The sequence below is a fragment of the Cyrtonyx montezumae genome, unplaced genomic scaffold, assembly GCF_038088225.1.
Source record: "Cyrtonyx montezumae isolate F1298 unplaced genomic scaffold, pur_monq_1.0 scaffold_3, whole genome shotgun sequence".
Classification (NCBI taxonomy): Eukaryota; Metazoa; Chordata; class Aves; order Galliformes; family Odontophoridae; genus Cyrtonyx; species Cyrtonyx montezumae.
The window spans coordinates 23183787-23210580 of record NW_027072034.1 but is presented as its reverse complement, the minus strand read 5'-3'; the positions used below and the strand labels follow the sequence as shown (position 1 = coordinate 23210580).

The following is a 26794-nucleotide window of genomic DNA, read 5'->3' as shown; positions in this document are numbered from 1 at the left end:
AGGTGGGGGGGGACAGGGCAGGGGCAGGTAGGGTCCCGCTGCGGCTCCTGTCGTGGGCTGAGCAGGGATTTGTTTCGGGAGGAGCGCGCCGGGAGAGAGCGGTTCTCGGGGAAATCGTTTTGTGCCTTCAGGGGGTCTCCAGGCAGAGTTGGGAGCGAATTTTATGATTAATAATAATACCAATAATAAACATTACGATGAAACCCACCGCTCTGTACCGGCGGTGGCGGCAAGCGAAGAGGCCCCAGAAGGAAGTGGCCGAGCAGCGCTCCCGGAGCCGTCTCCTCCACGGCCGCCGTCGGGGCCGCGCCGTCGAGGCCGTGAGCTCGGCTGCCCGCTGCCCCCCTGGGCTGTCCCCAAGTCGCGTTCGGGGCCGGGCGGGGAGGTTTGGGAACGTCTGATGCGGTGTGAGAGACGAAGGGGTACGGGAGGCGGGGGAAAACTGGGTGTGGAAAGAGTAAGAGAGGGCAAAGCAGGGCTCCGGCTCCCCTAGACCGGGCCACCCGCACACTGGGCAGAAGGAGGCTCGGGGCCGCACCCCCGCACCCCGAGCCCGATGAATTACTGCTCTCTGCCTTAAGCGTGGCGAGGCCGGGCCGGGGTCAGGGCCTGAGGGAGGCGGGCGGAGAGAGGGGGCTGCGGGCGGGACCCGCCGGGGCCAAGTTCAAGTTCAGGGGCAGCTCGGAGAGGACATGGAGGGCGGGAGGCTCGTGTGGGTCCGCCCGCTCCGACCTCAGCTGGCACTGCGCAGGGCCGAGCAGTGACCCCGAGCCCCGCGGCCGGCACAGCCCCGGCCCGCGGAGGGAGTGGGACTGGGCAAGCCGCAGTGAACGGGGCGAGGCCCGACGGGGCGGGGGGACAGAGGGCACCGGGACTGAGCGGGAACCGTGGCTTCGGGCCGAGGGAGGATCGGTGCAGCCCCCGGCCCGCAGCGCTCTGCAGGGGGACCCCGGGAGAAATTTCGGCTGCAGGGACGAAGAGAGACCCTCGCAGCAGCGTTTCCTATGGAGCTCTCCAAGGGGCAGGCGATATACGCCAATGATTTAATTTTCTTATTTTTCTTAATATTATTACAGAACATAAATGGATGTTAACAGCCGTTTGATTGCTCGGGAGCCCGCGCTACGCGGGGGGATGGCCGAGTAGGGAGAGGAGCGGCTGTGGCGGACGCTCTGGTCCCGCTCCGCGCCCCAACTTTGCGGCAGCACCGAGATGAAGGACCCCTTATCTCCTTCCTCCCCCTCCTCCCCTCGTCCCGCGTTTGGGGGATGTGCCCGAAGCGAGCAGGGCCCCGCGTAGCCCTACTTATCCGATTCTCATAACTCAGGAAACCTCTGCCATTCCCTGAGCGCAGGGCACAGAGCCCGAAAACCAAATCAAGGCCGGAACGTCGGGGGGGAAGGGGGACCCGGTGGCGATGCCGGGGACCAAAGGCCCTCCCGTGCCCGCCGCCTCTCTCCATCGCGTTGCGGGTCCGGCGCGGGCGGTCCCGACGTCATCCCGATCCTGGTTCAAAAAGCAAAAAAAAGCAAAGAGAGAAGAGAGGAGGGAAATGAGATCTCTCGCACGCGGTCTCTTTCTCCTCTCCGGGGCCCGAGCAGCCGTTCCGGTGTGGGGCTCGGCTTCGGGGTAGCGCCCGAGCTCCTGCGGCCCGAAGCGGCCGCGTCGTCGCCTCCCGCAGAAGTCGGAGGATCGGAGACAGCGGAGGGCAGCGCGGCGTTGCCGTGCGAGGCCCTGCCCGAGGGGGTCCGTCCCCGCCGTGGTCGGGGGGTGCGGCGCTGCCCCCCCTTCCCCCCCGCCTTGCCGCTCCACGGCCGCCGTCGAAGGGCGTTTGTTACCCGGGGGCGCCGGGAGAGCCCTCGGCACAAAAAGGCGACGGCCCGCGTGCAGCTTCAACACGTTTTATTATATTTCTGTATGCATTAACTCTCCAAACATATCACAAGAAAGGATGAAACCACTTAAACCTTCAAATAAAAAATCTGAAACAGTTTATGCTCACAATTGTACATATTTATAGTTAAGAAACATTCTTTATAAATACTGTTTCCTCTGTAGCAAGTTAATACCATAATTTAATTACAAATGGATAAATATGGTCACGGGTATTTACAGGAGGAGGGCGGTGGACGGGAAGCCTACGGCACGACGCTGATTTCCTCACAACCTTCCCACCAGAACTAAGGGAGCGGACGGCAAAGCACTACGACAGCACACGGCACCCAGCTAACAGCGGACATCGCGGGGCGGGACGGGACTTTGGCACGGCACTTCTTCCCCGGGTACGGTGGAGATGCGGTTTACAATCAAGTCGCCTCTTCGAAAGGAACACGATATTCAAGAGATCACATGTACAAAAGAAACCATTTCTGTTTTGTTTTTCTTCCACGTTACTTTGTATTTTTTGTAGTCTTTTTTTTTTTTTAAGGGTGAATAAAAAAAAAAAAAAAGGAGGAGGAGGGCTGAGGGGAGGAAGGAAAGAAACAAAGTCCTTCGCTTCTTCGGAGGGAAATTGAAGGAGGAGGAAGAGGAGGGCGCGGGGCACAGCGGAGCCGATCCTCTCCCGCTCGGGGCTTTGTCCGCTGCTCCGAGGGCAGCGCCGCGCTCCGCAGCCCCGGGGCCTTCTGCCGGGAGCCGCGTGCGTCGCTTTATCCCCTCTCTTCTCCTTTCCGTTCCTCTCTTTCGTGAGTTGTTCCCTCGCGTTTCCCAGCACGCAGTTACATTAGAAAAGTCTTTTTTTTTTCCTTTTATTTTCTTTTCCTTTCCTTTTTTTTTTCTTTCTTTCTTTTTTTTTTTTTTTTTTTTTTGCTGGTTTAAAGCGTTCGTAAAAAAAACAGAAACAAAAACAAAAACAAAAAAACAACCAGAAACGATTCCGACAGACGGCCGCGGGCCGGCGGCGCGGGGAGCTCCGTGCGGAGCGGGCTCCGGGAGCGCTCCCTCCGGCACGGCGGGGGGTGGGGGGGGCGGCGGCGGGGCCGCAGAGCAGTCCGGCGGCCCTACACGTACCACTCGTTGAAGTTGGAGGAGAGGCCGCCGTGACCGCCGCCGCCGCCGCCGCCGCTCCCTCCGCCGCCTCCGCCGCCGCCGCTCCGGTGCACGGCGGTCACGGCCGCCGCCGCCGCCGCCGCCGCCGCAGCCGCCGCCGCCGGGGAGAGATTGGTGGAGCTCTGCGGCTCGGCGCTGGGGGACACCAGCCCCGGGGGCGTGGAGGACTCGTAGCCGGAGCTGGCGGCCGGCGAGGACTCGGAGCCTTGCGGGGACGACTCGTGCACCTGGGGGGCAAAGGCAAGAGCGCCGGGTGGAGGGGGGACGGGGCGGCCCCCTGGCTCTGCCGCCCCCCGCCGCCGGCCCGGCCCGCCGCCCCCGGGCCCCGCGCCCGCCGCCCGCCGCCCCGACGGGGCTCCCTGAGCGGGGCGGCCGCCCCCCCGCCTCCCGCCGCCGGCTGCGGGGCCGGGTACCTTCATGTGCTTCCGCAGGGAGCTGGGGTGCGTGTAGGACTTGTCGCACATCTTGCACAGGTACGGCTTGTCCGACGTGTGCACGTGCATGTGCTTCTTGCGGTCGCTGCTGTTGGCGAAGCGCCGGTCGCAGCCCTCGAACTCGCACTGGAAAGGCTTCTCCCCTGCAAGACAGCAGCGGTCGGGCCGGGCCCCGGCCTCCAGCCCCCTGTCCCAGCCCCACGCGCGTCCCGGCCCCGCGCGGCCCCGAGGCCGAGGAGACGGGGGAAAAAAAACGGCGAGACGGCCTGGGCCCCACGCATCCCGCCGAGGAACGGGTACTGACGGCGGCTTTAGGGCCGGGCAGAGCCCCTCGTTCGGACAGCCGCGGAGAGCACGCGTCCGCCGGGCAAACGAAGCGTCCGTCAAATACTTCGTTTAATTTTCCCAACCATTCCTCAGGCGGCATTGCGGAGACGCGAGCTCCGCGTCGGCACGAGGAAGCGCTTATCGCTGAACGCCTTCGGCGCCCGAACTCCTCCCTGCACCGACCCGCGGTGCCGAGCCCCGCCGAGGGCCGCGGAACCGAGGAGCTCTCCGGGACCGACGGACGGCTCCGCGCTCGGCCCGGCCCCGCGGCTCTCGCCGTTCCCCACCGGGGCATCGCCGGCCCGTCCGCCCGCGCCGTGCCCCGCTCCCCCCCGTCATTCATCGCGCCGCTGCCGGCCGGCCTACGGCAGCTCGCTGAGACTTTAAGAGCACTTTTTGTTTTGTTTTGTTTTTTTTCTGGTCCTTGTTAGGTTGGTGGGTTTCGTTTTTTTTTCTTTTCCCCAACGAGAAAATTTTATTGCCTTGCTCACACTATTTAAATTTAATGGAAAGCAGTCCCAGCGAGGGACGTGCCGCACTCGGCACTTCCTACGGGGCTGGGGCTGCCGCGGGACTCTGTACGCACGGATCCGTCCTCCGAACGGAGCACGGACCGGGCGGGCTCCCGACAGCCGAGTTCTGTCCCAAAGCGGAGCGCGTTCTGAGGAGCACTGAGTTGGGCTCGGGGACGCTGCGGGTCCGAGATGAGCCGTGACCCCACAGCTCTGAGATGCTCCAACTCCGTGTTCCTACAGCTCTGTAACCCTACAATTCCGTTATCCTACAATTCCGTTATCCTACAAACCCGTGACCCTACAGTTCTGCAAACCTACGTCTCTGCGATCCTACAATTCCGCGATCCTACCGTTCTGTGACCCTACAATCCCGTGACCCTACAGCCCCGTTATCCTACCGTTCCGTGACCCCACAGTTCCGCCATCCTGTAATTCTGCGATCCCCCAATCCCGCGACTCCAGGCACACGCGCACCGCCGCGGTCCACGCCCGCAGACCCCCGCCCGCCCCTCCGGAGGACCCGGCCGAGGCCCCACTCCATCCACGCCGCTCCCACGAACGCGAACTCCCGGCCGTGGGGATGCGGCGGGGACGGAGCCCAACGCCCGCGGCCGTGTGCCGGGAGCGGGGCTGCGGGAGGCGGCGAGCTGCGCGGGAGCCCGTTTCCTCTTCGTTTTTTCTCCTTTCCTCTTTTTTTTTTTTCTTTCTTTTTCTCACCGATTTTCTCTCCTATTTCTTTCCCGCCCGAATTACTCCCTTATTTATTTCCTCGCTGATTTTCTCCCTTATTCGTTTTCTCTCAAATCTTTTCGCCCCCTGTATATTTCCTCCCTCATTTTCTCTATTTATCTTCTCCCTAGTTTTCTTCCCTATTTATTTCTTCAGCGATTTTCTCCCTCGTCCATTTCATCGCTGACTTTTTTTTCCTACTTATTTTTTCACTATTTTTCTCCCTTTATCGTTTTTCTCCCGATTTTTTCCCCTATTTATTTTCTCGCTGATTTTCTCCCCTATTAGTTTTCTCACAATTCCCTTATTTATTTCCTCCACAGTTTCCTCTCCTATTTATTTCCTCCCGACTTTCTCCCCTATTTCTTTCCTACCCGATTTTCCCCCCCTTTCCATCTTATTTTTCTCCCGCATTTTTTTTCTCTTCCACCCCCCCCTTCCGTTTCTGCCCCGTAACTCTCCCGTCTTCGTTCCCGCACGGCCTCCCCCATTACCTGTGTGAGTCCGCTTGTGGATCTTGAGGTTCTCCGACCTGGCGAAGACCTTCCCGCAGCCGGGGAAGGGGCAGGGGAAGGGCTTCTCGCCCGTGTGCACGCGGATGTGGTTGACCAGTTTGTACTTGGCCTTGAAGGGCTTGCCCTCGCGGGGACACTCCTCCCAGTAGCAGACGTGGTTGCTCTGCTCGGGCCCCCCGACGTGCTCCACCGAGACGTGGGTGACCAGCTCGTGCATGGTGCTGAAAGTTTTATTGCAACTTTTTTTGGGGTTGCTCAGCTGCTCGGGGTCGATCCACTTGCAGATCAGCTCCTGCTTGATGCACTGCTGCCGCATGTAGCGGAAAAAGGCACCGGGGTGGTGGTGGTGGTGGGCCGCCACGTTCATGCCCACGTTCATATTCATGGGGCCGTACTGGTTGTGCAGCTGCGCCGCCGCGTAGGGGTCAGTCCTGGGGCTGGCGACCTGGCGGTACTGCTCGGAGCGGGCGAACACCTCCCCGGGCAGCCCCAGCCGCATCTGCCCGTTGAGGACGTTCTGCGAGGCGTGCGGGCCGTGCTGCTCGTGGATGCCGGGGAACAGGAGGTGGCTCTGAGCGTCCGTGTGCGGGTGGTGCAGGCCGCCGGCCGCCGGCCCGAAGATGCCGTGCTGCCCGCCGCCCGCCGCCGCCTCCCCGAAGCCGCGGCTGCGAAACAAGAAGTCCCGGGTGGAGTTGAAGGGCGGCCCCGAGTAGGAGCCGACGTGCGCGGCGTGCGGCCCCAGCGCGGCCGCGGGGTAACCGGGCGCCTGCGAGGTGAACGCCGAGCTCTGCCCCGGGGACAGCTCGTGGGCTCCGGCGTTCAGCTTGAAGGCGCCCATGTGCGCCGAGTCCACGAAGCCGTTCTGCGCCGCCAGGCTCAGCTCCCGCTCCTGCATCTCGGCCGCGGCCGAGTGGTGGTGCCGGGCGAAGGTGCCCACGCCGAGCGCCGGGAACTGCGGGCCGGCGTCCAGCAGCATGGCCGCGCCGATCCGCCGCTCCGATCCGCCGCTCCGCGGCTCCGCCGCCGCCGCCCGCCCGGCGCGGGGCCGCCGCCGCCCGCACCGCTTCCCCCCGGCAGCCGCGGCGTCCCCGCCTCCGTCCGCACGGCCGCGCCGCCGCCGCCGGAGCCGGAGCCGGAGCCCGGGCAGCGCAGAGTCCAAAGGCGAGCGGAGAACCAAAGTGTATTAAAGGAGGCGAGGCGGGGGCGGGCAGGGGAGGGGAGGGGGAGCAGGGGAGGGACGGGGCTGGCGGCGGGGACGCGGGGGGGTGGGGGGGGGAAGGCGGCCCCGCCGCTCCCTGCGGCACACACACACACACGGATACGCGCACACGGATACACACGCCCGCAAGCGCACACACAGAAGCACGCGCGATACACGCACGCGTGCACACGCACACACACGCGGCCCCGCCGGGGCTCTCGCGGCAACCGCGGGTTCCCACGGAGGAAAGGAGCGCGGGGAGGGGGCGGGAGGGGAGGGGGAAGGGGGGTCCGGGGCGGATTAAAAACAATGGGGGCGGGAGGGGGGAGCAGGGGCGGCGGAGCGGCGCGGGGGCCGCCGAGCTTCAGCCACTCTCCGCCCGCTCCCGCCGCCACTGTTTATCCCGCCGGGTGCTGCCGAGGCGGCCGCGTTTTATTTTTCTCCCCTCCCCTAGCCCCCTCCTCTCCCCCTCTCCTTTCTCCCCGCCCGGCCGCTCCCCCTCTCCCCGCCCGGACTGGCGGCCCCTCTCTCTCCCGCCGCCCCTTTAACAGCTCCCGGTCACTCTCCCGGCGCCCGCTCATTGGCCCGGGCCGCCCCGTCCATCCGGGCGTCCCCGGCCCCGGCTAATGGCAGCGCGACGGCCCCGCGCCCCTCCCGCCCCAGCCCGGCCCCCGCCGGCACAGCCCGGCACGGAGCGGAGCGGCCGCGCATCCCCTTCTCGCGGCCCAGCGCCCGGCAGCGGAGAGCCCGCCCGGGGCTTCTTCGGTCGTCCCCCCTCCATCCCCCACCCCCGACCTCCCCCCCCATCGGCCGCCCCCTCGAATTTTGGGCGGCGAAGGGAAGGGGCGGTGTTGCGGGGAGAAGCCGAACGCACGGGCAGTGCCGCTGTGCCTGGGGAGCAAACAAACAAAGCGAGGGGCTTCGAGCATCAACAAGGGGGAGGAGGGATGGAGGTGGCGGGTGGGGTGAGAGAGAGAGAGAGATTTTATTTATTTATTTTTAAATGATTCTCTCATTTTTATTAATTTTTCTTTTTTTCAGGTGGTGACGGAGAGAGGGACACTCCCCCACCCCGCAGCCCCTTCCCCCTCTCGGCTCAGGCACACGAAGCGACGCAGGGAGCGGGGCCGGAGTTGGGGGGGGGAGGGGGGGGGCTGGGCTGAAGTCCTGCTGCCGCGGAAAATGCACTGAGATGGGAATGGACGCAGAAGGGAACGCCGGACAGGGCCGTGGGGGCTGTCGGACCCCGTGAGGGGCGGGGGCTGCTCCGCTGTGCTGTGTCCCGGGGCGGGTGTTCCGGGAGCTCTCCGCTCTCGTTCCGTTCTTTAAAGAGAAACAAAAAAAAACCCAAACAAACAAAACCAACCCAAACCGGCCCAGCCCCCCCCCCCCCGCCCCGCCATTGTTACTGGCAAACCGGATCCTCTCACGGCGGGAATGGAAAAGCTCACCCCCCCCCCACTTTCGCCCCCATAAAAGCACGCCTGGGCACGAGTTGTGCTGGGGGGTGGGGGTAGCCCCGAAAGGGGCCTAAAAAAGCGGTATCGTGTTATGGCGGTATGGAGGGACCATATCCTGATGGCATGCAGCCGCTCTGCACCCAGAGAAAGGATGGGTGGATGGATGGACGGATGGATTCATAGATAGATGGATGGAAGGAAGGAAGAGAGGACGGAAGGAAGGAAGGAAGGAAAAGGTAGCGTGGTCCACACTGTAGCACTGTTAGAGAAGGTTCCCCCCATTGCTGCCATCAAATAGTTAAAATGTTCCAAGCCCTGTCCGAAATGCAGTGTCGCGCTGTTGCTCTCTGCCCAGGCCGAGGTTTCATCCTCCCCCCGCCCCGCCCCGCAGCCCGCACCGTCCATGCCTGCTGACAGCCGGCCCCTGCACAGCCCGGGCTGCGGGCACGGAGAGCGGACAGATTGTTTTCCTTCCCCGGAAGGTTTTGGAAGAGGAGGGCCTGGAGGTGCCCCAGAGGTGCGGGAGACGCCGGAGGCTGTGCCTCCGTGCTACCTGTGGACAGTGCTCTGCGAGAGCCGGGACTTTACCGAGAGAAAAACGCAAAAAAAGTGATTGTATCTCAGATCAGAAAGGAACCCGAAAGACTCAGAAAAACCCCAAATGAAATATCGGTTTGGAGAAAAAAAAAAAGGGAAAAAGAAAAAAAAAAAGATAAATGTCCGTACAAAGGTCTCCTTCCTTTCTTCTCTTTATTCTTTCATCCCTTCTTTTTCTTCTTTTTTCTCCTTTATTTCTTTATTTCTTTTTCTCTCCTCTTTACCTCTCCCTTCCTCCCTTCCTCCCTTCCTTCCTCTCCTTCCTTCATCTCTCCCTTCCTCCCTTTCCATTCCCACCCTCTCCCTTCTCCCATCCCTCCCTCCTCTCCTGCCCCATCTCCTCTCACTCCGCCGGGACCATTGCAGCCCAGCCGCACTCTGCTCGCCTCCCAGTGTGCATCCCCAGGACGCAGCGGGGCCGGTCCAAGTTCAAAGTCGCATGGTCGTCTTCTGAGAGTCTCTGTGTCCCTCCCAGCACCGCGGCCCCTCTTCCCCAGGCGGCGAAGGGTCCAGCTTCGGGCAGCTCCTGGGCAGAGTGTCCATCCGGAGCCGGGCCAGAGCTCTTCTGCACGGATGAACAGAACTTCGAGTCTGATTTTAATTTTTGTTATTTTTCCCAGCAGGTCTCTGTCCGCTCCCGACCTGCCGAGCCCCGCTGGGAGCACCCTCCCTCTGTAAGCGTTCCGAATTTCTCTTTAAAACAGCTCCTGTCGTCGCCGGCTGCTAACGTGGAGAGAATCGCGACGGAGCATCGCTCCACGCCTCACGTACCCCCGCCGAGGCCCCCCCCGCACCCCTTCCCCTGCTCACTGGGGTGAGCCAGGCCGGGCCGGAGCGGGGAGCTCGGGGCCGGGAGAGGCAGTGCAGCGCTGTCCGTGCCGCAGCCGCCATCCGCCCGCCGCTCTCACGGCGCGATACGGAGCCACAGTCGGCTTTGATGGGGCCGAGCTCCGCGCTCCGGGGCCGTCCGACCTCTGACCCGCGAAGCCCAACATGTGCGGTGCTGCAGCTCCCTCTGTGAAACGCACCTCGGGACAGCAGCTCTTTGTCGGCTCCAGCGGCAGCGCCATGTGAAAAGGAAAAGGGAAATCGTGAAAATCTCAGCCAAAGCCGCAACTTTTAAATGCCTTTTTTTTTTTTTTCTTCCTCCAAACCTGCTCTCGAGGCAAGGAGGAGCACCTCTCTCTCACGCCAATCTTATTGTTGTATTTATAGGCATATGTACGCGTTATATATGTATCTCTCTGAAGTTGCCGCTGGCAGCCGAAGGGCAGTGCCCGCGGCCGCGCACTTTTGCGCGCACTTTGCGCACCCGGCTCCGCGGCGCAGCTCCCGCTCAGTCCCCGATTGCAAGAGCGGATCCGGCGCAGCTCCGCCGGGACGGGAGAACCGGGGCGACCTCTCCCGGAGCGGGGCTGGCCGTGTCCGCGCCGGTGGCGGAGGAGCAGCGCGGCGACAGCGCGCGATGGGCGCTGTAATACAATTTCTGCTGTCATTCATAAATAACAATGCCATATGGTCCCCATATTGCGGGTACAAGAAAAGCCGTCAAAGTGTCACCGTTTGATTTATCTCAACAGCTTCTTCCGGGGGCGACGCTCGGCTGCGAATTGAGGGAGGGCGCAGCCAAAATATGCCCCGGGTTTCCCGAGGCCGCCCTTCTCCCTCCGTTCTCTTTGAACACATCTATACACCAACGGAAGGAGGGATTGTTTTTTCTTATTTTGCCCCCGTCCCCCACAAAAGGGGACGAGCGGGTTGAAACGGGCCACGCTTTCCCCATCAAAGCGCACGCTGAAAATGGCAACTGCGCGACTTCTACCGCGGATCCCCATCCCAAAGGCTGTCCCCTCCCGCCCGAGGCCCGGCCCCGCTTGTCCTCCGCCCTGGGGAGGTCTACCGGCCCTGCCCGCACCTCCCGGCCTCTCCCAGCAGCTGCGGAGCAGCCGCCGGAGCAGCCCCGCGCAAGATGCACACAAGCCCGCGCAGGATGCACACGGAGGGCCCGGCCCCGCTCCCCACGCACGGGGCAGCCCACACGCAGATGGGCCGGGCCGGAAGGAGTGATGGATTCGGGGCAGACCCGCGCAGATCTGGAGGCTTTACCGAGTAGAGCTGTAACCGCCCTTTTCCGAGCGGTGCCCCGGCAGAACGCTTTCGCCGCTGTAAAATATCGCTCCCCGCTCCCTAACCATCAATAAGACGTGCAGTAAAGACGATTGTTTGTAAATGCTGCTCGCGAGCATTAGCATACATTTACATAGCGCAGCCCCAGCGCAACACAGCGCAAACCCCTCCGAAGCCGATGTCCCGAGCCCGGGTTTAAGGCGAAAGTGCCCGCGGGAAGGACTCTCCGGGACGGGCCCGGATCAGGGCCCGGAGGTCTCCGGCGGGGTCGCAGTCCCCCGAGTGAGCCCCCCCTACCCCATGCCTGCATCGGTGCGCGGAGCCGGGCACGGATCCACGTGGAGCCCGTCCGAGCTCCCCCGCTGTCAACCGCGGGTCGGCCGCCTGTTATTCGGCTGTAAAATATTTTCTTTGTTTTATGGCCCCTCATAAAAAGAAATTGATCGGGGGGATAGATTTGAATTAAGCCATATTAAATCGATGACAGATCCCTATCACGCTGCGTTTAACGAGGGCCGGGTGAGGAGGCGTGCGCGGGGCCACGCTCCCCTTCTGCGCGCTCCCGGAGCCTCATGACACCGTGATGTGCGTGTGGGGGGCAGTCAGTGTGTGCGTGCGTGGGACACGAGCCCAGGGACATAGTCATGTCGATGTACAGGGAGCTGGAGGGAAGCTTTACTGTGCCATAAAACCATCGGGCATCCCCAGTAAAGGGCCGGGCGTTATTTACCCACGTTCCGCACCACGCAGCTCCAACGGAGAGCGGGGCCGGCCCCCGACGTGCACCGCAGGAGCTCGGCTTAGGGGACGGGGCGGGAAGGTGCGGTTCCCACGGGGACAGCGCCGCATGACGCGGGGACAAAAACGGCGCGGCCACCACTCCCGCAGAGGACGCCGTGGGGCGGCTCACCTGGGGCCACCCAGTGTCCTTTGCCCCCCTCACCCCCCCATCACCTCCGACGGCAACCCGATCTAGAAGCTTTACGGGGCGTCGTTCTACTGGCACCGCGGTCGCTTTGTGTCCGTTCCCCCGTGGCTGAAATAGAGCTTAGAGGGGAGGTTGGGGAGGGCGCCCGGGGACACCCCCCCATCAGTGCCCGATCGGGAGGCCCGGGGGTGGGGGACGCGGGCACTGGGCACGGGCTCCCCATCCTCCTCCTTCCCGTGCGCCGCGTGCCTCCCCGCCGCTGCGCGCTCAGCCCTTTTCTAAAGGAAAGGAATCCCCCTTCCACCTCCTCCCCCCCCTCCCTCCGCCTTTTTAGGAAAACGTTGGCTGTCTTCCGCCGGCAGCGCCTTCAGCCACCAGCATCGGCCGCGACAACGCTCCCGGCAGAAGGAACACCGGAGCCCTCCGCAGCCCACCCCGCACCCGGGGAACTCGAGCCCGGAGCATCCGCGGACGCTCCCCCGCCCAGTGCGGCGGGGTCGGGTGCGCCCCGTCGGGCCCCGCGCGAAGTTTTGCGAGTGCGGCTCCGGGGGGCGGGGGGGGAACGCGGGGGGCGGCGGGGGCGGATCCCCGCTGAGCCGCGGCCTGAAAGGGAGCCAATGGCGCGGCGGCGGCCGCTGCCAATCATCGGGAGCCGTCCAATCCCTCCGGTGCCATGTCCGAACCGTATTTCCCACTGTGCAGCTCAAATGTGGGGAGCGCTCTGCCAATCGCTGGAGGACGGAACGGGGCCGGGGATACGCGGAGTTACGAGCGCAGACAAAAGAAGTTAAAGAGCCGCTTAATATATACATGTTTTTGAAGGCGGGCAGAGGGAAAAAAATAACAACAGCCAACGTAGATGGGCCCGGCCGTGTCCTTATGGAGCCCCCTTTGAGCAAGAGGAACCCGACCCCGAGATTAGTGGATTTGGCAGCGGCTCAGCCCCATCCGCACCCGCACATGACGCGCTTCCCGGGGCCGGGGGCCCCGCACGGCCACCCCCCCCGCGCGGCCCACCCGCACCCCGGGGACGCGGAGCCCGGCGGTGCGCTGACGCCGCTCGGCCCCGAGCACATGGCGCAGCCCGCCGCGCTCCAGCTCGCCCCCGAGGCGCTCACCGCCGCCGCCGCCGCCTTCGCCGCTCCCGCCGCCGCAGCCGCCGCCGCCGCCGCCGCCGCCAGCACCGCCGTCGCCTACGCGCCGCCCGCCGCCGCGCTGCCGGGCTGCCCGACGGGGGGGTCGGCGGGACGCGACTTCCTCCCCCGCCGGGACCTGCCCTCCGCCGCCGCAGCCGCCGCTGCCGCCGCCGCCGTCGCCGCCGCGCACGGGGCCCCCCCGCGCCTCCCGCCCCCGCCGCCCCACGGCGTTTTCATCTCGGCCGCCGGCACCTACGGCCCCGCCGACGGCGCGCACTCCGCCTCCTTCCCGCCGCCGCTCAACGGGCAGATGCGGCCGGAGCCGTACGGCCGCGCCGAACCGCACTACGGCCCCGCGGCGCTGCAGGGCTACGGCCCCGGCGGGCTGGGCCTGGCCGCGGGCCGCGGGCAGCCGCCCCCACCGGGCGGGCCCGTCGGGGCGGCGGGCGCTTTCCTGCGCTACATGCGGCCGCCCATCAAGCAGGAGCTCATCTGCAAGTGGATCGACGGTGAGCCGCCGCCGGGCGGGGGGACGCCCTGCTCCAAGACGTTCGGCACCATGCCGGAGCTCGTGGGCCATGTCACCGTGGAGCACGTCGGCGGGCCCGAGCAGAGCAGCCACGTGTGCCACTGGGAGGAGTGTCCCCGCGAGGGCAAACCCTTCAAGGCCAAGTACAAACTCATCAACCACATCCGCGTGCACACGGGCGAGAAGCCCTTCCCCTGCCCCTTCCCCGGCTGCGGGAAGGTCTTCGCCAGGTCGGAGAACCTCAAGATCCACAAGCGGACTCACACAGGTGGGTGTGCCCCCGCCCCTCCCGGCCGCACCTTTTCCTCCCTTTCCCGTCCTTTTTTTTTTTTTTTTTTTTCCCACTTTCCCTACATGCCGTCGGACATGTGACTTTGTCATGAATAAGTAATCCGACAGCGCACCCCGACACACCGACGCAGGGACACACGGACACGCACGTGCTCGGCTCCCCCACCCCCCTTGTCATACTTCCTCCCCCCTTCCCTCCCTCCCCCACCTCCGGCAGCACCGCTCCGCCCGCAGCGGCAGCCCCGAGGCGGAGCGGGGAGAGGACGGAGCCGTCGGGGCACATCGGAGGCTCCGCTTTTCCCCCTGCTCTCCGCCGGGACCACCCCGTCGGGGCTCTCGGGGAGCGGCTCCCCGGGGTGCGGCTGCAAGCAGGGTTCCCTTCTGAGGAAACTTCGGTTCGAGAGAGGTTTTACGAGCAGCGTTCAGAGCTTTTTCTTTTTCTTTTTTTTTCCTTTTTTTCCTTTTTTTATTTTTCCCCTTTTCCTTTTATTAAATTTTGGTTTTTATTTATTTTTTATTTATTTATTCCTAATCTCTCGACGGAGCTGGGATTTAGGGCGGCAGACTACTGCTATTCCTCGGAGGACACTTTGGGAAAGTGGAGTTTCATTGATTTATGCGTTGTTTATCTGACTGGGGGCGGGGGGAAGGGGGGCTGCCGCTTGCGCTCAGCTCTCCGGGGACTGCGCGCGTCTTGAGGAGTGGGGAACCCTCTCCCCCCGCCCCTCGCGGGATGCGCAGCCCCCGACGTGGCGGTGGGCAGCGGAGGGCTGTGTTCCTATAGAAACAGAGCGATATAAATCCACTGTACCGTGGTGAAAGCATCCCCTGGTGCGAAGGGGAGAAGGGGCTGCCGGCCGCCCTGACACGGGGTGATAGGGGGTGACACGGGGTGATGCTTCGACCTTTGTGCACAGAGAGGTGCTACTCCCGATGTGTCGGGATACACGCACTTGAGGCGGTTACGCTGCGATGCGTTGTGTGGGTTCGGTCATTAGAGTCCTAATGAAGGGTTTGCCGCGGGCAAACGAGGTGGAGGCCTGCCTGGAGGTCGGCCGTTGGATTTCGTGTTTCTTTTGGTTTTGGTTTTCATTTTTGGTCTCCAAAACCTTCGTGCTTCTGCTCGCAGCCACGGGGCTGTTGGGTGTAGGGGAGGGTGCGGAACTGCCGCCGGGTTGTGTGTGCGGGGGGGACACGGGGCCGGGGTGTAATCACCTGCTTGCTGTTTGCCGGCAGGGGAGAAGCCCTTCAAGTGCGAGTTCGACGGCTGCGACAGGAAGTTCGCCAACAGCAGCGACAGAAAGAAGCACTCCCACGTCCACACCAGCGACAAGCCGTACTACTGCAAGATCCGCGGCTGCGACAAGTCCTACACGCACCCCAGCTCCCTGCGCAAGCACATGAAGATCCACTGCAAATCGCCTCCGCCCTCTCCGCCGCCCGCCCCCCCGGGCTACGCCGCGCCGGGGCCCCCCGACGGCCCTCTTCCCCCCGGCATCGAGCCCCAACCCGACCCTCCCCGTGCCCGCGCCGCAGCCCTGTCCCCGCCGGTCACCGACCTCAGCGAGTGGTACGTCTGCCAAGCCGGGGGGGGACGGCGGCCGCGCAGCCCCCCAAGCCGCACCGCATCACCGGGCTCCGAGGGGGACGCGCCCCGCAGGACCTCGGGGGGCCGGGCCGCCCCCTAGGGCTGCGGGAAGGGCGTCAGGTTTGACTCGCGCTATTTATTCCGTGTACGAAACCCTATGGTGTTTGTACGGGCACTAATTTAATTAAAGAGACTCGGACGGTTGTGTCCCATTTCGGTACGGACGGATCACGCCGGATCGTGCCACCCACCGCAGAGGCGCGGGGCCAGGAGGTGCCCCGGGCCGAGGCGGCCATGGGGGGGGGCGACACGCAGGCTGTGAGCAGGCACAGCCCCCCCCCCATCCATGAGTTCCCTCCATCTTCCGACCCAGCCGAAATCCTGTTGTCCCCTGAGCTCCCTCAGCCCTATGCCTCCTGAGCTCCCCCCCCCAGGCCCCGGAGCGGCTCCCGCCCCACCCCAGCCTCACCGCAGCCCCCACAGCCGGGGGAGGGGGGTGAAGGGGGGGGGGGGGGGGGGGCAGGTTTGCGGCCGAATGCAGCAGCGCTGCGGCCCCGCAGCCGGCCCGGGGAGATGCTCAGTGCCGCAAAATAAACGCCGTTTTTTGCCTCCTGCAGTACAGCTCTGTGTAATTCTCTTTCCCCTCTGAGCCGCCGGTTCCGGCCCGACCCGGTCGGTACCTCTCACCCTCCGCTGTACCACGGCTGTAGGGAAGGAGGGACAAAAGATGCGGTGCTCCTGTACTGCTCCTCCTCGTTCTGCGTGCCTACGGCTCCCGAAAAGCACCGGGGAATGAGAGGAACCCGCTGCCGCCTGACACCGGGGATGACGCTGCCATACGTTCGTTGCAATTGGGAAAAAATACCAGCAGGAACGCGGGAGCCGATGATGGCGATGCCCCGTCCCGCTGGGGCTGACGCTGGCTCTGGTGCTGTTTCCCAGGCCCAGCCCCCAGCCCCGCTCCCCGCAGCCTCGACGGCGCGCACCGGCGGCTCTGGGTGGGGTGGGGGGGGGAGGGAAACTTTAGTGTTTGTGGGGGGTTGCAGCCCGGACCTCTGCGGGGAGGGACCCGCCGGTCCCGAGGAGCGCCATTCGTCCTCTGGGGCCGTCGTGGAGGGGGAGGGGAGGGGACAGTGGGGGGGGGGGGCAGCTCTCCCCTCCGTACCCCCCGGGGCTTGTGGAAATGTGTTTGGTGCGTGAAATTTGTTTGGTTTTATCATTGTCAATAACGTGTCCGCAAACGCGATTCTTTTGTGCTGCGGAATTAATTTATTTTCTGACATTCACCCCACCCCCCTTTTCCTTTCTTTTCATTTCCTTTTTTTTTTTTTCCTGTTTGTTGTAAATTATTATTATTTTTTCTTTCCTGCCGGAGTGCGGGGCGCGGCACGGAGCTGCGTGCTTCAGGCCGGCGGTGGGTGCGGTGCTGCGTTGTGGATAAACCCATCACCTCCGTGCTCTCCTCCGCACCCGACCCGGTGCTGCGCTCCTCCCCCCTCCCCCGGCTTTTTAATCCCGTTTTTTTTTTTTTTAATTACTATTATTTTTAAGGATAATTATTGATTTTTTAAGAGTGATTTCTTTTCAAACCCCGTTTGTGCCGGCAGCAGCCGGCGGGTACCTTTTCGCTATCGATTCCCGAGCTGTTTGCAAACGGAACTTCTCGGTGTCTGCGCATCTCCCCGCCGCTGCGCGGAGGGTCACGCCCCTGCTCCGTGACACCGGCACCTCCCGAATTGAAGAACGGCAATTAGCAAAAATGATAACTGGCCTCTGAGAGCCCCATGTAGAAATAAATGATAATATAAAAAGGCAGGAAATGTCCCCGCACGGTGACTGAGCGACGCGCTCCCACGCGTCACGCACAGCTCGCTGACAGCCCGAGGTGCGGCTCTGCAGGTGGGCAGAGGTACGGCGAGGTGGGGGCGGAGAGGGGCAGTGCCAGTCCCCCCCACCCCCTTGGCCCCCTCCCCCCGCGGCTTCGCGTCCCGCTCCCACGAGGGGCGCCGGGGGTTTCCCCTCGGGCGACCCGGGGGTGCGTGGGTAACACGGGGGGAGGTCCGGCGCCGATTCACCTCCGTTATGCCCCGGAACAGCAAATCGCAGCGTCACACCGCTCAACTCAGTGTGAATATTTCGGCGGGAATAAGAACGATAATGATGATGATGATCATCATAAATAGCAACGGTCCTAATGAATCGAGGTCTCCTCGGCCGTGCCCTCCCACATCCTCAGCGCCGTCCCGGGCGCAGTGCCACGCGGGGCCGAAAGGGACAGTCTTCTCCTTTTTCCTTTTTTTTTTTCTTCTTTAATCTTTAAATTTTAATACAAGAAACGAATGTAACGAGCCCAGGATTTTTTTTTCCTGTGGTTATTATTTCTGTTCCTGTTTTTTTTCGGTTATTTTATTTTTTTTTCGTATCGAGGACGAGCACCGGGAGCAGCCCCACCTCGACGCGGCGCGGTGCAGCAGGTTGCGGGAAGCAGTCCCGAGTGCGGTGACAATGACCAACGCGGAGAGCGCTCCCAAATGAGGTTCCCGTCAATGGGAAAACTTAGCGCTCCTAATGAAGTTTCTGGTGAAAGGAGCGCGACACAAAGCCACCGCGGCATGAATCATTCATGGGAAATAGAAAAGATAAAAGCCGTCGGACAATGGGCAGCGCCCTGCATGGAGCACACAACGCCTTTCCCCTCTCCATGTCCCCATGTCCCAATATCCCCGTGTCCCCGTGTCCCCATGTCCTGCGCCGACCCGCACCGTCCTCGGCTCCGCGCCCGAAGGCGTTCGAGCCCCCCCAGTGCTTTGGGAGCTCTACAGCATCGCCCGGGCCCGGCCCGGAGCCGCTTGGTGACACCGCATGGGCCGGCAGCACGGGAAGGACGCGCTCCCATCATCAGCCAGCCCTGCGCCGGGCTGGGGGGCGAGGAGCTGCGGGAGGATGGGAGACGGACGGGGAGGACCGAGGGGAATGGGAGATGGTATGGGGCGAGGGGAGCGCGGTGAGCTCTGCCCACCTCGCGCGGGCGTGCACGCGTATATACACACGCACACGTGTCACACGTGGACACACGTATATATATATATATATATATATATATATATCTCCTCACACATACGCATGCATACGCGCTCTCGCGTTTCCAGGCGCACCTATACGATCACACGCGCAATCACGCATCCATCCACGCACATCCACGCACCCACGCGCCCGTACCCCCGCCCCACGCTCCCGCACGGCCCCGCTGCCCTCGCCGCGGGCATTGCCATGGCGATGGGCGCAGCGGAGCGGCCGCGTTCGGAGCGGTGCACCGCGATTCGCGACACTCTATTAAGATACAGTTGCGGCGACCTTTGGTGTCACGCCGCGTTAGCGCCGGCAGCTTTCGCTCCATCGGAACCCCCCATATTTCTGCCCTCCTTCCCCCTCCCCATTCCTTCCCCGCTCCGTATTTTCGGCCATAAACAAACACACGCACGCAGGGCGAGGCCCCCCCTTCCCCCCCCCCTCTTTCCCCCCCTTATTTCCCACCTCAGCCCCGTTATTTGCAGAGCGATTGTCCCGTGTTTATTTAATACGAGTGCTGGGTGAATGGCGCAAAATAAACACGATGAAAAATAACCAAACAGATGATTCCGCCGCGTGAAAAAGCGCCGACTTCATAAAAGTGCGGCGCGGCCCCCGCTGAATGGGGGACCCTTTGAAGTGGAACTTATTATGGGGCGAATGCCCGCTGGTTGCCCTAACGACGGCGCTGGGCTGGAAGGGCCCTCCTTTGTCAGCGATTTGTTCTCCTTTGCCGGGCCGCCCGCGGGAGCCCTTAGCATGCAGCCCGCACCCCGGCACCGCCCGCCCCAGACTCGCAGACGCCGCTCTCCCGCCACAAAAAGCGGCGGCTCGGCCCGGCCCGCAGCCCCCGCTCCGGGGCCCCGACGGCGCGTACGGCGCGGGCCCGGCCCCCTCGGCCCTCGGCTTTCCCAGGCGGGGACGCGTTTAATAAGGGCCGTTTATTACGGAGCGCTTTGAAGGGTCGCCCCCGTCCGTGAAAGACGTGGAGGTGACATTTAAACCTCGTTTTAAAGGATGAAAGGCGGACTCGTTTGTCTCGGGAGCCTGGAAACAAGCACCCTCCCTCTCCCTTTGACCGCGTGGCATCGCTCGCAGACAATGGTTCCGGAGCGGAACGGCAGCTCCCGGCCGCGGGCAGCACCCACCGGGCGGGGAGCGGGGGGAGCCGCGGCACAACGCGCCGTTAGTTGCGGGGGGGGCCGTTGTTTGCTTTGGGCCTGCGCCTGTGCACATGTCCCGAGTGCGCGCGCCTTACACGGGAGGTGGAAGTCGCCCCCTTGAAGGGCTTTCCCTGCCCGTGGGTGCCGCTGAGGAAGGAGCCCCGGCGGAGGCCGTGCGGTGCGGGGCGTCAGACGCTGAACGACGTGGGGCTTTTCGGGGGCACTCGGCCCTTTTTCTTTGCAGCCGCCGCGCTCCTTGGCGCGGTGTTAACGAAACGCCGCTCTCGATGCCGCCCCGTAGCCCGGCTGGCAGACATGGGGCGGGTGAGCTTCGTTTGTTTCAAATTTAATCTTTTCCCATCCCCCCCTACCCCCACAATTTTTTATTTCTTAAAGAGCCGAAGCGGACGCTCCCGAAAATCCTGAGAGCAAACGCACTGATTTTGCTGGGATAACGGGACGAGTTCGGGTTCCTCCCATGCCCCCGGCCCCCGCTGTCGGGGGGCTGTGTACTGGGTGCGGCGATCCCCTCCGACAGGGCCAACGAGTGCAGCTCTGCCCCCTCCCGGCGCGGACTCTCCCCGTACAGGTGGAGGGGGGCAGCAACCCCCACGCCCGGCAGCCCAGCCGGGATTGCCCCCCCCGCTCCGCACGGGGCCGGGCCGGGGGCACCTGGCGACGACGGAGTGGGGGCCGAGGGGGGAGAGCCGGGCGCGGAGCCGGGAAATATAATCGCCGGATTCTTTTTTCCTTAATTTTTTTTTTTAATGTCTGTGTTCCCCCTCTCCTCCTCCTCCTCCTCCTTCTCCTCCTCCTCCTTCTCCTTTCACACAACCCGTCCCGAGGCCCCGGCCGGCCTTTCAAACAAGAAAACCCTTCAAGTAGCAATGGGCACGCATCCCCTTCCAGGCGCCCTGCCAAATCCTCCCAGCACCCTACCTGCGTCCCAGCTTCAGTTTCCCGAAGAAGTGCGGGCGGGCAGGCGGGGGGGGCCGGGCCCGGGGGGTGGAATTCCGGCCGCCCCGCAGCAGTAGGCACAAGTTCAGAGCTCCGCTCCCCCCCTCGTTAATCGGGCCGGGGACAGCCGAGGTGCGGGCGGCCGGCAGGGCCAAACGAGTGAGTACCCAGCGCGGCCCCGACGGGACGGGACGGGACGGGACCGGGGGGCTGCGGCTGCCCCCGGGCAGGGGATGGGGCTCGGGGGACTGTGCCGGGGGTCCGCCCGCCCGGCCGTGTCCTCGGGCCGGGCTCGGGGAGGCCGCTGCTGCAAAAGTCAGCCGGAACAGCTGTGACTTCACCTATTAGCCCCGATGTCTTTCCGAGGAGATTGGCGGAGTTAAACATCCCTCAATGGGCGCTCTGGGGCGTCTCCGCGCTGACCTCTACCCGGTTTTAATAGTTTCATAGGAACTTCATTAAATCAATTACTTAGTGAGCACATCATCATTTATTTGTAATTAGCACTGAAGAGCTTGATTTTTGCAGCAGCCCGCAGCCCGGTTCCCAGCGGGGTTGGCCATGTACTACAAGCACTTTTGTTTGCCGTCTGTGTTGACTCGTGGTATTATTCGGCCGCCACAATAAAAGTGTAATCTTCACGTCTTAATCTAGAGATCGGGGCGGAGGGGGGGGGGGGGAAGGAATGGGGGGGAAGGAAAACAAACACGGCGCGGTCCCCCCGCCCCGAGCCGGCCGCGGAGGAGAGGGGCCGGCGGCGGCTCCCGGGGCGGAGGAGGGGGCGGAGGGGAGCGGGAAAGAGGAGAAGAGGAAGTGGGTCACCCGCCCCGGGACAAAGGGAGCGGCCGGGGGCTGCGGGAGATGCAGCTGAGCCTGGGGCGCGGGGAGGGGGCGGCAGGCAGAGGGCTTCCCTTTGGGGAAGGGAGAATTGAGGGCGTGGGGAGCTCCCTCCCCCTCCACCCCCCCGCAAACAGCCGGGACTCCCCGCTCGCCTCCGCGCGTGTTCAGGCTCTCGGGACCCGTGGGACGGCCGTCGCGGTCTGTGCGTCCCCAAACAGGCTGAAACAACGGGGAAAAAGTACAACAGGTGGCCGGGATTCGGCGCGGGGAGAGAGGCTGCGGGAATCGATCGACCTTTGCGACTTATTTTCAGTAGTGAAGCGCCCAAACGGGCGCCAAACGGACCAAACGGTACGCGCATCGCGTTGTTCCGACGGCAAACGCGTGCTGGTGGGCGCCAGCGGCCCCGGCTGCTGCCTGAGGCCGAGGGACACGAAGGGACGGCCCCGCGCGTTTCGAAGTCCCGGCCCCGGAGGTGCGCCCGGGGGTTGCCGTCGGGGCACTCGGTGACCATCCCGTCCTGTAGCGGCCCGCCCGGCAGCCTCTGGAGCAGGGCGAGGAGAGGGAGTTGAGTGGGACCCTCCTGGAGCTGGAGGGGCTGCTGGAACTTCCCCATCGCCGCCCGAGTGGAGGATGGGGGCTGAAGGTTGGGGCTGTCGGTAATAAACGTACTGCAAAATGTGGTGTAGCGGCTGCTGACGTGTAGCTACCCAGTTATTAAATGCAAAGGGGGCAAATTAAAACCACAAAATAAGATGAAATAAAAGCCCTCTTTTCATTCCGTGAAGAGACAACACCTAATTAGGGAATATTTGAATCCCACAAAAATGCAGGCTCTCCACAGTGACGTGGAGCTCCCCTTTTAAGCCACAAACGAATGCAGACTGACTCAGCTCAGCCTGGGTTCTGGCCCTGGGACAGGCTCGCTGCCTTCACCATGAGCCTTACCCTCCTCCCTTTGGCCTTTGAGTTGTGATGTCTCCCAGAGCAGTTTGTGGCTACCAAGTGTTGGCTACCATGCTGTGCAGCCCTGGGGCAGCCCTAGGAGCCTTTATTCCCCCAGAAGAGAAGTTTCTGGTCAGTGGGAGCCTTGGGTTGCTTCCTCTGGTACCATCACCCCACCAAGAGGGTTTTACTGAGAACTTTCTTCCCGTTTTCATTATTGGAATATGTGCTCCTCTCCCCAGGTTCAGGTGCTAGATGTGTTTGGTGTTGGATTAATCCCTCAGAGTATGCAGACCATGCCAGTTCTCAGGTTGTGCATGGGGTATTCCCTCCCTGTGACACCTGCCAGCAGCACCCAGGCCACCAGCTCACCAACAGCACTGAGCTGGGGTTTGGGGATGGATGCACACTACCCACACGGGGTTGCTCCTGGATGGTGAGCAGGGAACAGGAAAATCCTGAGGCCAACCACAGTGCTGCGGAGGGCACTAGGTGCTTGCAGTGGGAAATGAAGAAGGCAGGCTAGAGGGTTTTTGCAGCATTTTATAGCAGTTCAGAGGAGTTACATTTGCTGTTTGCAAGCCACGGTAAAGCAAGAGTTTATTCTTGCCTTGGCTGCTGCAGTTCTGCTTTGTGTCTACCCCAAGAAAGGCCATTGCTGCAATTGCAGCCAACATACAGTGCCTGGCTCATGGCTCTCCCCTCCGCACTGGCACCAGTCTCACACTGACACCCTCAGATCATGTCTCTGTAGCTCCTCAGGGACACGAAGGCTGTGTGGTGCGGTGCCAGCAGTGTCCCTCTGGCAGCAGACACACTGTCAAGGAGCAGCCTGCTTTGTGGCACCCACTTTATTTTCATCACTGCACCACCTGGGCCTGCGCTGACCGAGCTCATCTTCTCTGTCACAGTTGCCTATTTGCCAGGAGCTAAGCACTGCACGGTGCCCATTAGTAGGGTCCATCAGTTTGAAAGGGTGAGAGGGAGGATATGAGGGGGAGCCTTCTGTTAAAAATGTAACTCTGAGCTTCAGAAAAATCAGGGTCAAATCACACTGCACTGCCCAGGTCAGGCCCACCTTGGGCTGCCAAAAACATGGCTGCGGCCTGCCCACTGCCCAGCGCTGTGACAGAGCAGGGCCAGGCCCAGGGCAGCCCAGATGTGGGCTGGAAAGGCCATGGGGCTGAGGGGAGCTCCCCGGTGACAATGGGGTCAGGTGTGCAGTGACATGAGGGTATGGCGACATGAAGGATGGCCGAGTTTACAGGTGCACCGTGCACCTCCGCACAGGAGTCGCAGGGCTCCTTCACCTGCCATGTTAAAGAAATCCTTACAAGCATGAAGGGTTGCAGACATGCACAGTAGCACACAGCCATGTATGTGCGTGCACACAAATTCTTCAGTGTGCTTCATGGATGTTCCGCTTGAGAAAGGTTTGCAGATTTTGGAGCAATGACAATCACATTTAGCTAGGGGGTCTTGATGGTTAGGGTGATACCCAGTTCCATCTTGGTTGATGTCGTTGTCACCCATTTATTTCTATGGTCTGTGGGGATGTGCAACGCATTAGCAATCCCTTATGAACTCTGTATGTATTCAGGTGCTGACTTCCGAGGGCTTGCAGTTCTGCTTTGCTGAGGGATGCTGTCTGCCTGCGGCTGTCATTGACTCAGCGGTGCTATGGCAGAGGCAGAGTGGCAGGGAATACTGCACGTAGCTGAGCAGGGCCAGAAACCGGTCACAGGCTACACTTCAGTGCAGCTGACACTCAGCTATCAGGATGGTATCTTTCAGCCAAGTATTATTGAAACTTCAAGTCTGTCTGCAAGCACGGAGATTATAACATGATCCGCTACACTGAAGCGCCAAATCTGTATTGCTGGATTCCAAGCTTGCATTTCTATTGTGGCCAACGATATCTCCATGCACCCCACTGAGTTTGGGAGGGGTGCTTTGGTATATGGGACCCAGGGTTGCTCGGAACCAATGCAGCTGGGGACACAAACACAAGAGGAGTGTGTGTGGACTGAAATGTTTTTTGGGGAGCTGTGTGTTCAAATCTCTTGATTCATATGCCTACCCAAAGGCAAAAGCTGAGCAGGATCATTAAACAGACTCCTTCCTAAATGATGCTTCTGCCGCCAATCATCATTTTGCAAACCCTGTTATTCTTGCTTGGATCTTATTTTGGGTCTCTTTGGGGCAACATTAGATTCTAATTGACAATATGGATTGCTAACTCAGCTAATCCTAACAGCACCCTCAAGACAAACCAACACGGCTCTTGTAGGAAGAAATAATTCCCTTTGAGGAAGCTGGAAGGCATTTTTTCTCCCATGACTAAGAAAGATCAACCTTGCCTCCAATCTGCTGTGAGAGGCAGAGAACTGAACCCATAAGCAACCACTGCAACCCCAGCAGACCTACTGGTGGCAAGTGTCCTAGCCTCACTGCCAATACCTGTAAAATGGAGGGGGTGAGGAAGGCATTGTGTCTTGATAGGTCCCAGCTGGTTGGCCTGAACACTCGAGGCTGCTGGTCCCTCTGCCATCATGGTCTTGGCTGCTAGAGCCAGTCACCACTGCCACTTCTGCTGCAAAACCCTGATCAGTGCTGCACCAATTGGGATGTGAGACCTGGTCGCCCACGCTGTCCCGCTGCAACACCTTGCAGAAGTTGCATTGCCTCTCTCCCTCTTTCACCTGCAGTGTTTTTAGACCCAGATCATTCTTGCTGCTCATGCCATAGGCAGAACTAAAGGGCTCCCAATTCATTGCGGTGGGGGTAGGAGTTGTGGTAGTAAAAATAGCAACTATAACGAGAGACTGGGCCGCAGCCAAAACAAAATCCCTTCTCACACATTTCTATTTAGATGTAACCTATAAAACTGCATTTTTATGTCAACACACTGGCAATGCAATAACCTTGGAGTGGAGGCTGGGATAGGCATAGACATCTGTATATTTATTCTATATCAGCTTATTTTATGTGAATGTGTGTGTAACGACGTGGCATGTAAGAATTTATTCTCCTGGGTTAGCTGGGGTATATTTACATAGCAGTGTGCCATTTGCACAGCAAATGTTAAGTGCCCTCAGTTGGTTACTCTGGGTGGTGAGGAGGTAGTCAAGCCTCTTCTGATCACCTGCACGCTGCTAGGACCCCTTTACAGCATGAGAGGGAACTGCGAGGCTTATAACTTCACAGAGGCAAGGAATTGGCCCTTGCCACTTGTAGCTTCAAAAAAATTAGACTAATTACTTGAGGTGCTGCGTTTCCCTCCTCTATCTGGCATCTCCCATGGCAGCAGATTGTCTCTCTGTCTCATCGAGCCCAGGAGTCAGGCGGTTGTCAAGAAATGACTTTTTCCCCTCTGGTATTTTGGCTCTGGATCTCTCGTTTGGAGGACACATTTTTCAACACCTGCTAATAATTTTTTTTAGCAGATGCTAGAAAGGAAAGTTTCCAAATACAGCAGATACAGTCTGCTGTAGCCTGGGTCAGGCATGGACCATGAGCTTCACCTGCCCTAGAGCTGGAGGACTAACAGTGTCCATCACTTCAGAAGAAATGTCATCTTCCTTGCAGGCGATGCTCAGGGCACCACTCGGGCTTCTCTCGCTGTCTTTTCTCAGTGCATGTGTACATAACAATGTTGATATACATATATACATAGATATATAATATAAAGTGTTAGTGTCTTCCTCCAAGAAGTCCTTGCTCATCCTCACCACAGCCCACAGGTGATGGACGTGCTTTTTCCCTATCTGAGGCTCAGAAGTTTCCTCTAAGCTCTCTTTCTGCTCACTGTAAAAACTAACAAACAAACAACTTTCAAGTGTACCCCAAACAATAGGGCTAGTGTCTTCAGGGCATCCAGGTGAATGTTATTTCCCACCCTGCTTTTTATTTTTCCTGCTTGCACTACTCCTTTTCAAGTTTGGATATTGAAGATATTTCCCTGCCAATGTTTTCTGCTTCCATGTGGCAAACGCTCCTCTCTCCAGCAGAGTAGGAGCCAGCACGGCTGCCTTGAGCGAGCACCAGTTCTGTGTCTCCTGACAGCTCTTCTGTGGATAAAGTGAACAGTCCCGAGGTCTGTTCTGCTTCGCCCCAGCTCACTGCTGCGGCACCCCAAGTGCATCCTACAGGAGGGAAAGTACTGGTTGATCTTCCTTATAAGGAAACTTTTGAGGATGTTTGCCTCTTTTATTGTAACTTTGAAATATTTTCTTTGAAGCTTGGTTGTAGTAAAAGATGTGACTTAGCTGAGACACAGATTTCAAAATCCTTATGTCTCAGTGGCTACTCATAGAGAAAAAGGTGTTTTGTCCTAATTGCTAGTTTGACACACTTAACCTGGGATCTGAAGTCAATCTTTGCACTTGGTTCATT

At 61.2% G+C, this 26794-nt stretch overlaps 2 protein-coding genes across 2 annotated transcripts; one reads left to right on the top strand and one right to left on the bottom strand.

Annotated features, from left to right (window-relative positions):
• Positions 1-2999: 2999 nt before the first annotated feature.
• Positions 3000-6704, bottom strand: ZIC2 (Zic family member 2). The gene is made up of 3 exons (XM_065743145.1): positions 5548-6704; positions 3462-3625; positions 3000-3275 (listed from the first exon to the last, which is right to left on the bottom strand). The coding sequence occupies exons 1-3, from the start codon at positions 6542-6544 to the stop codon at positions 3000-3002; spliced, it is 1437 nt and encodes a 478-aa protein (XP_065599217.1). The 5' UTR covers positions 6545-6704.
• A 5987-nt stretch (positions 6705-12691) lies between these two features.
• Positions 12692-16367, top strand: ZIC5 (Zic family member 5). The gene is made up of 2 exons (XM_065743144.1): positions 12692-13814; positions 15074-16367. The coding sequence occupies exons 1-2, from the start codon at positions 12692-12694 to the stop codon at positions 15523-15525; spliced, it is 1575 nt and encodes a 524-aa protein (XP_065599216.1). The 3' UTR covers positions 15526-16367.
• Positions 16368-26794: the final 10427 nt, after the last annotated feature.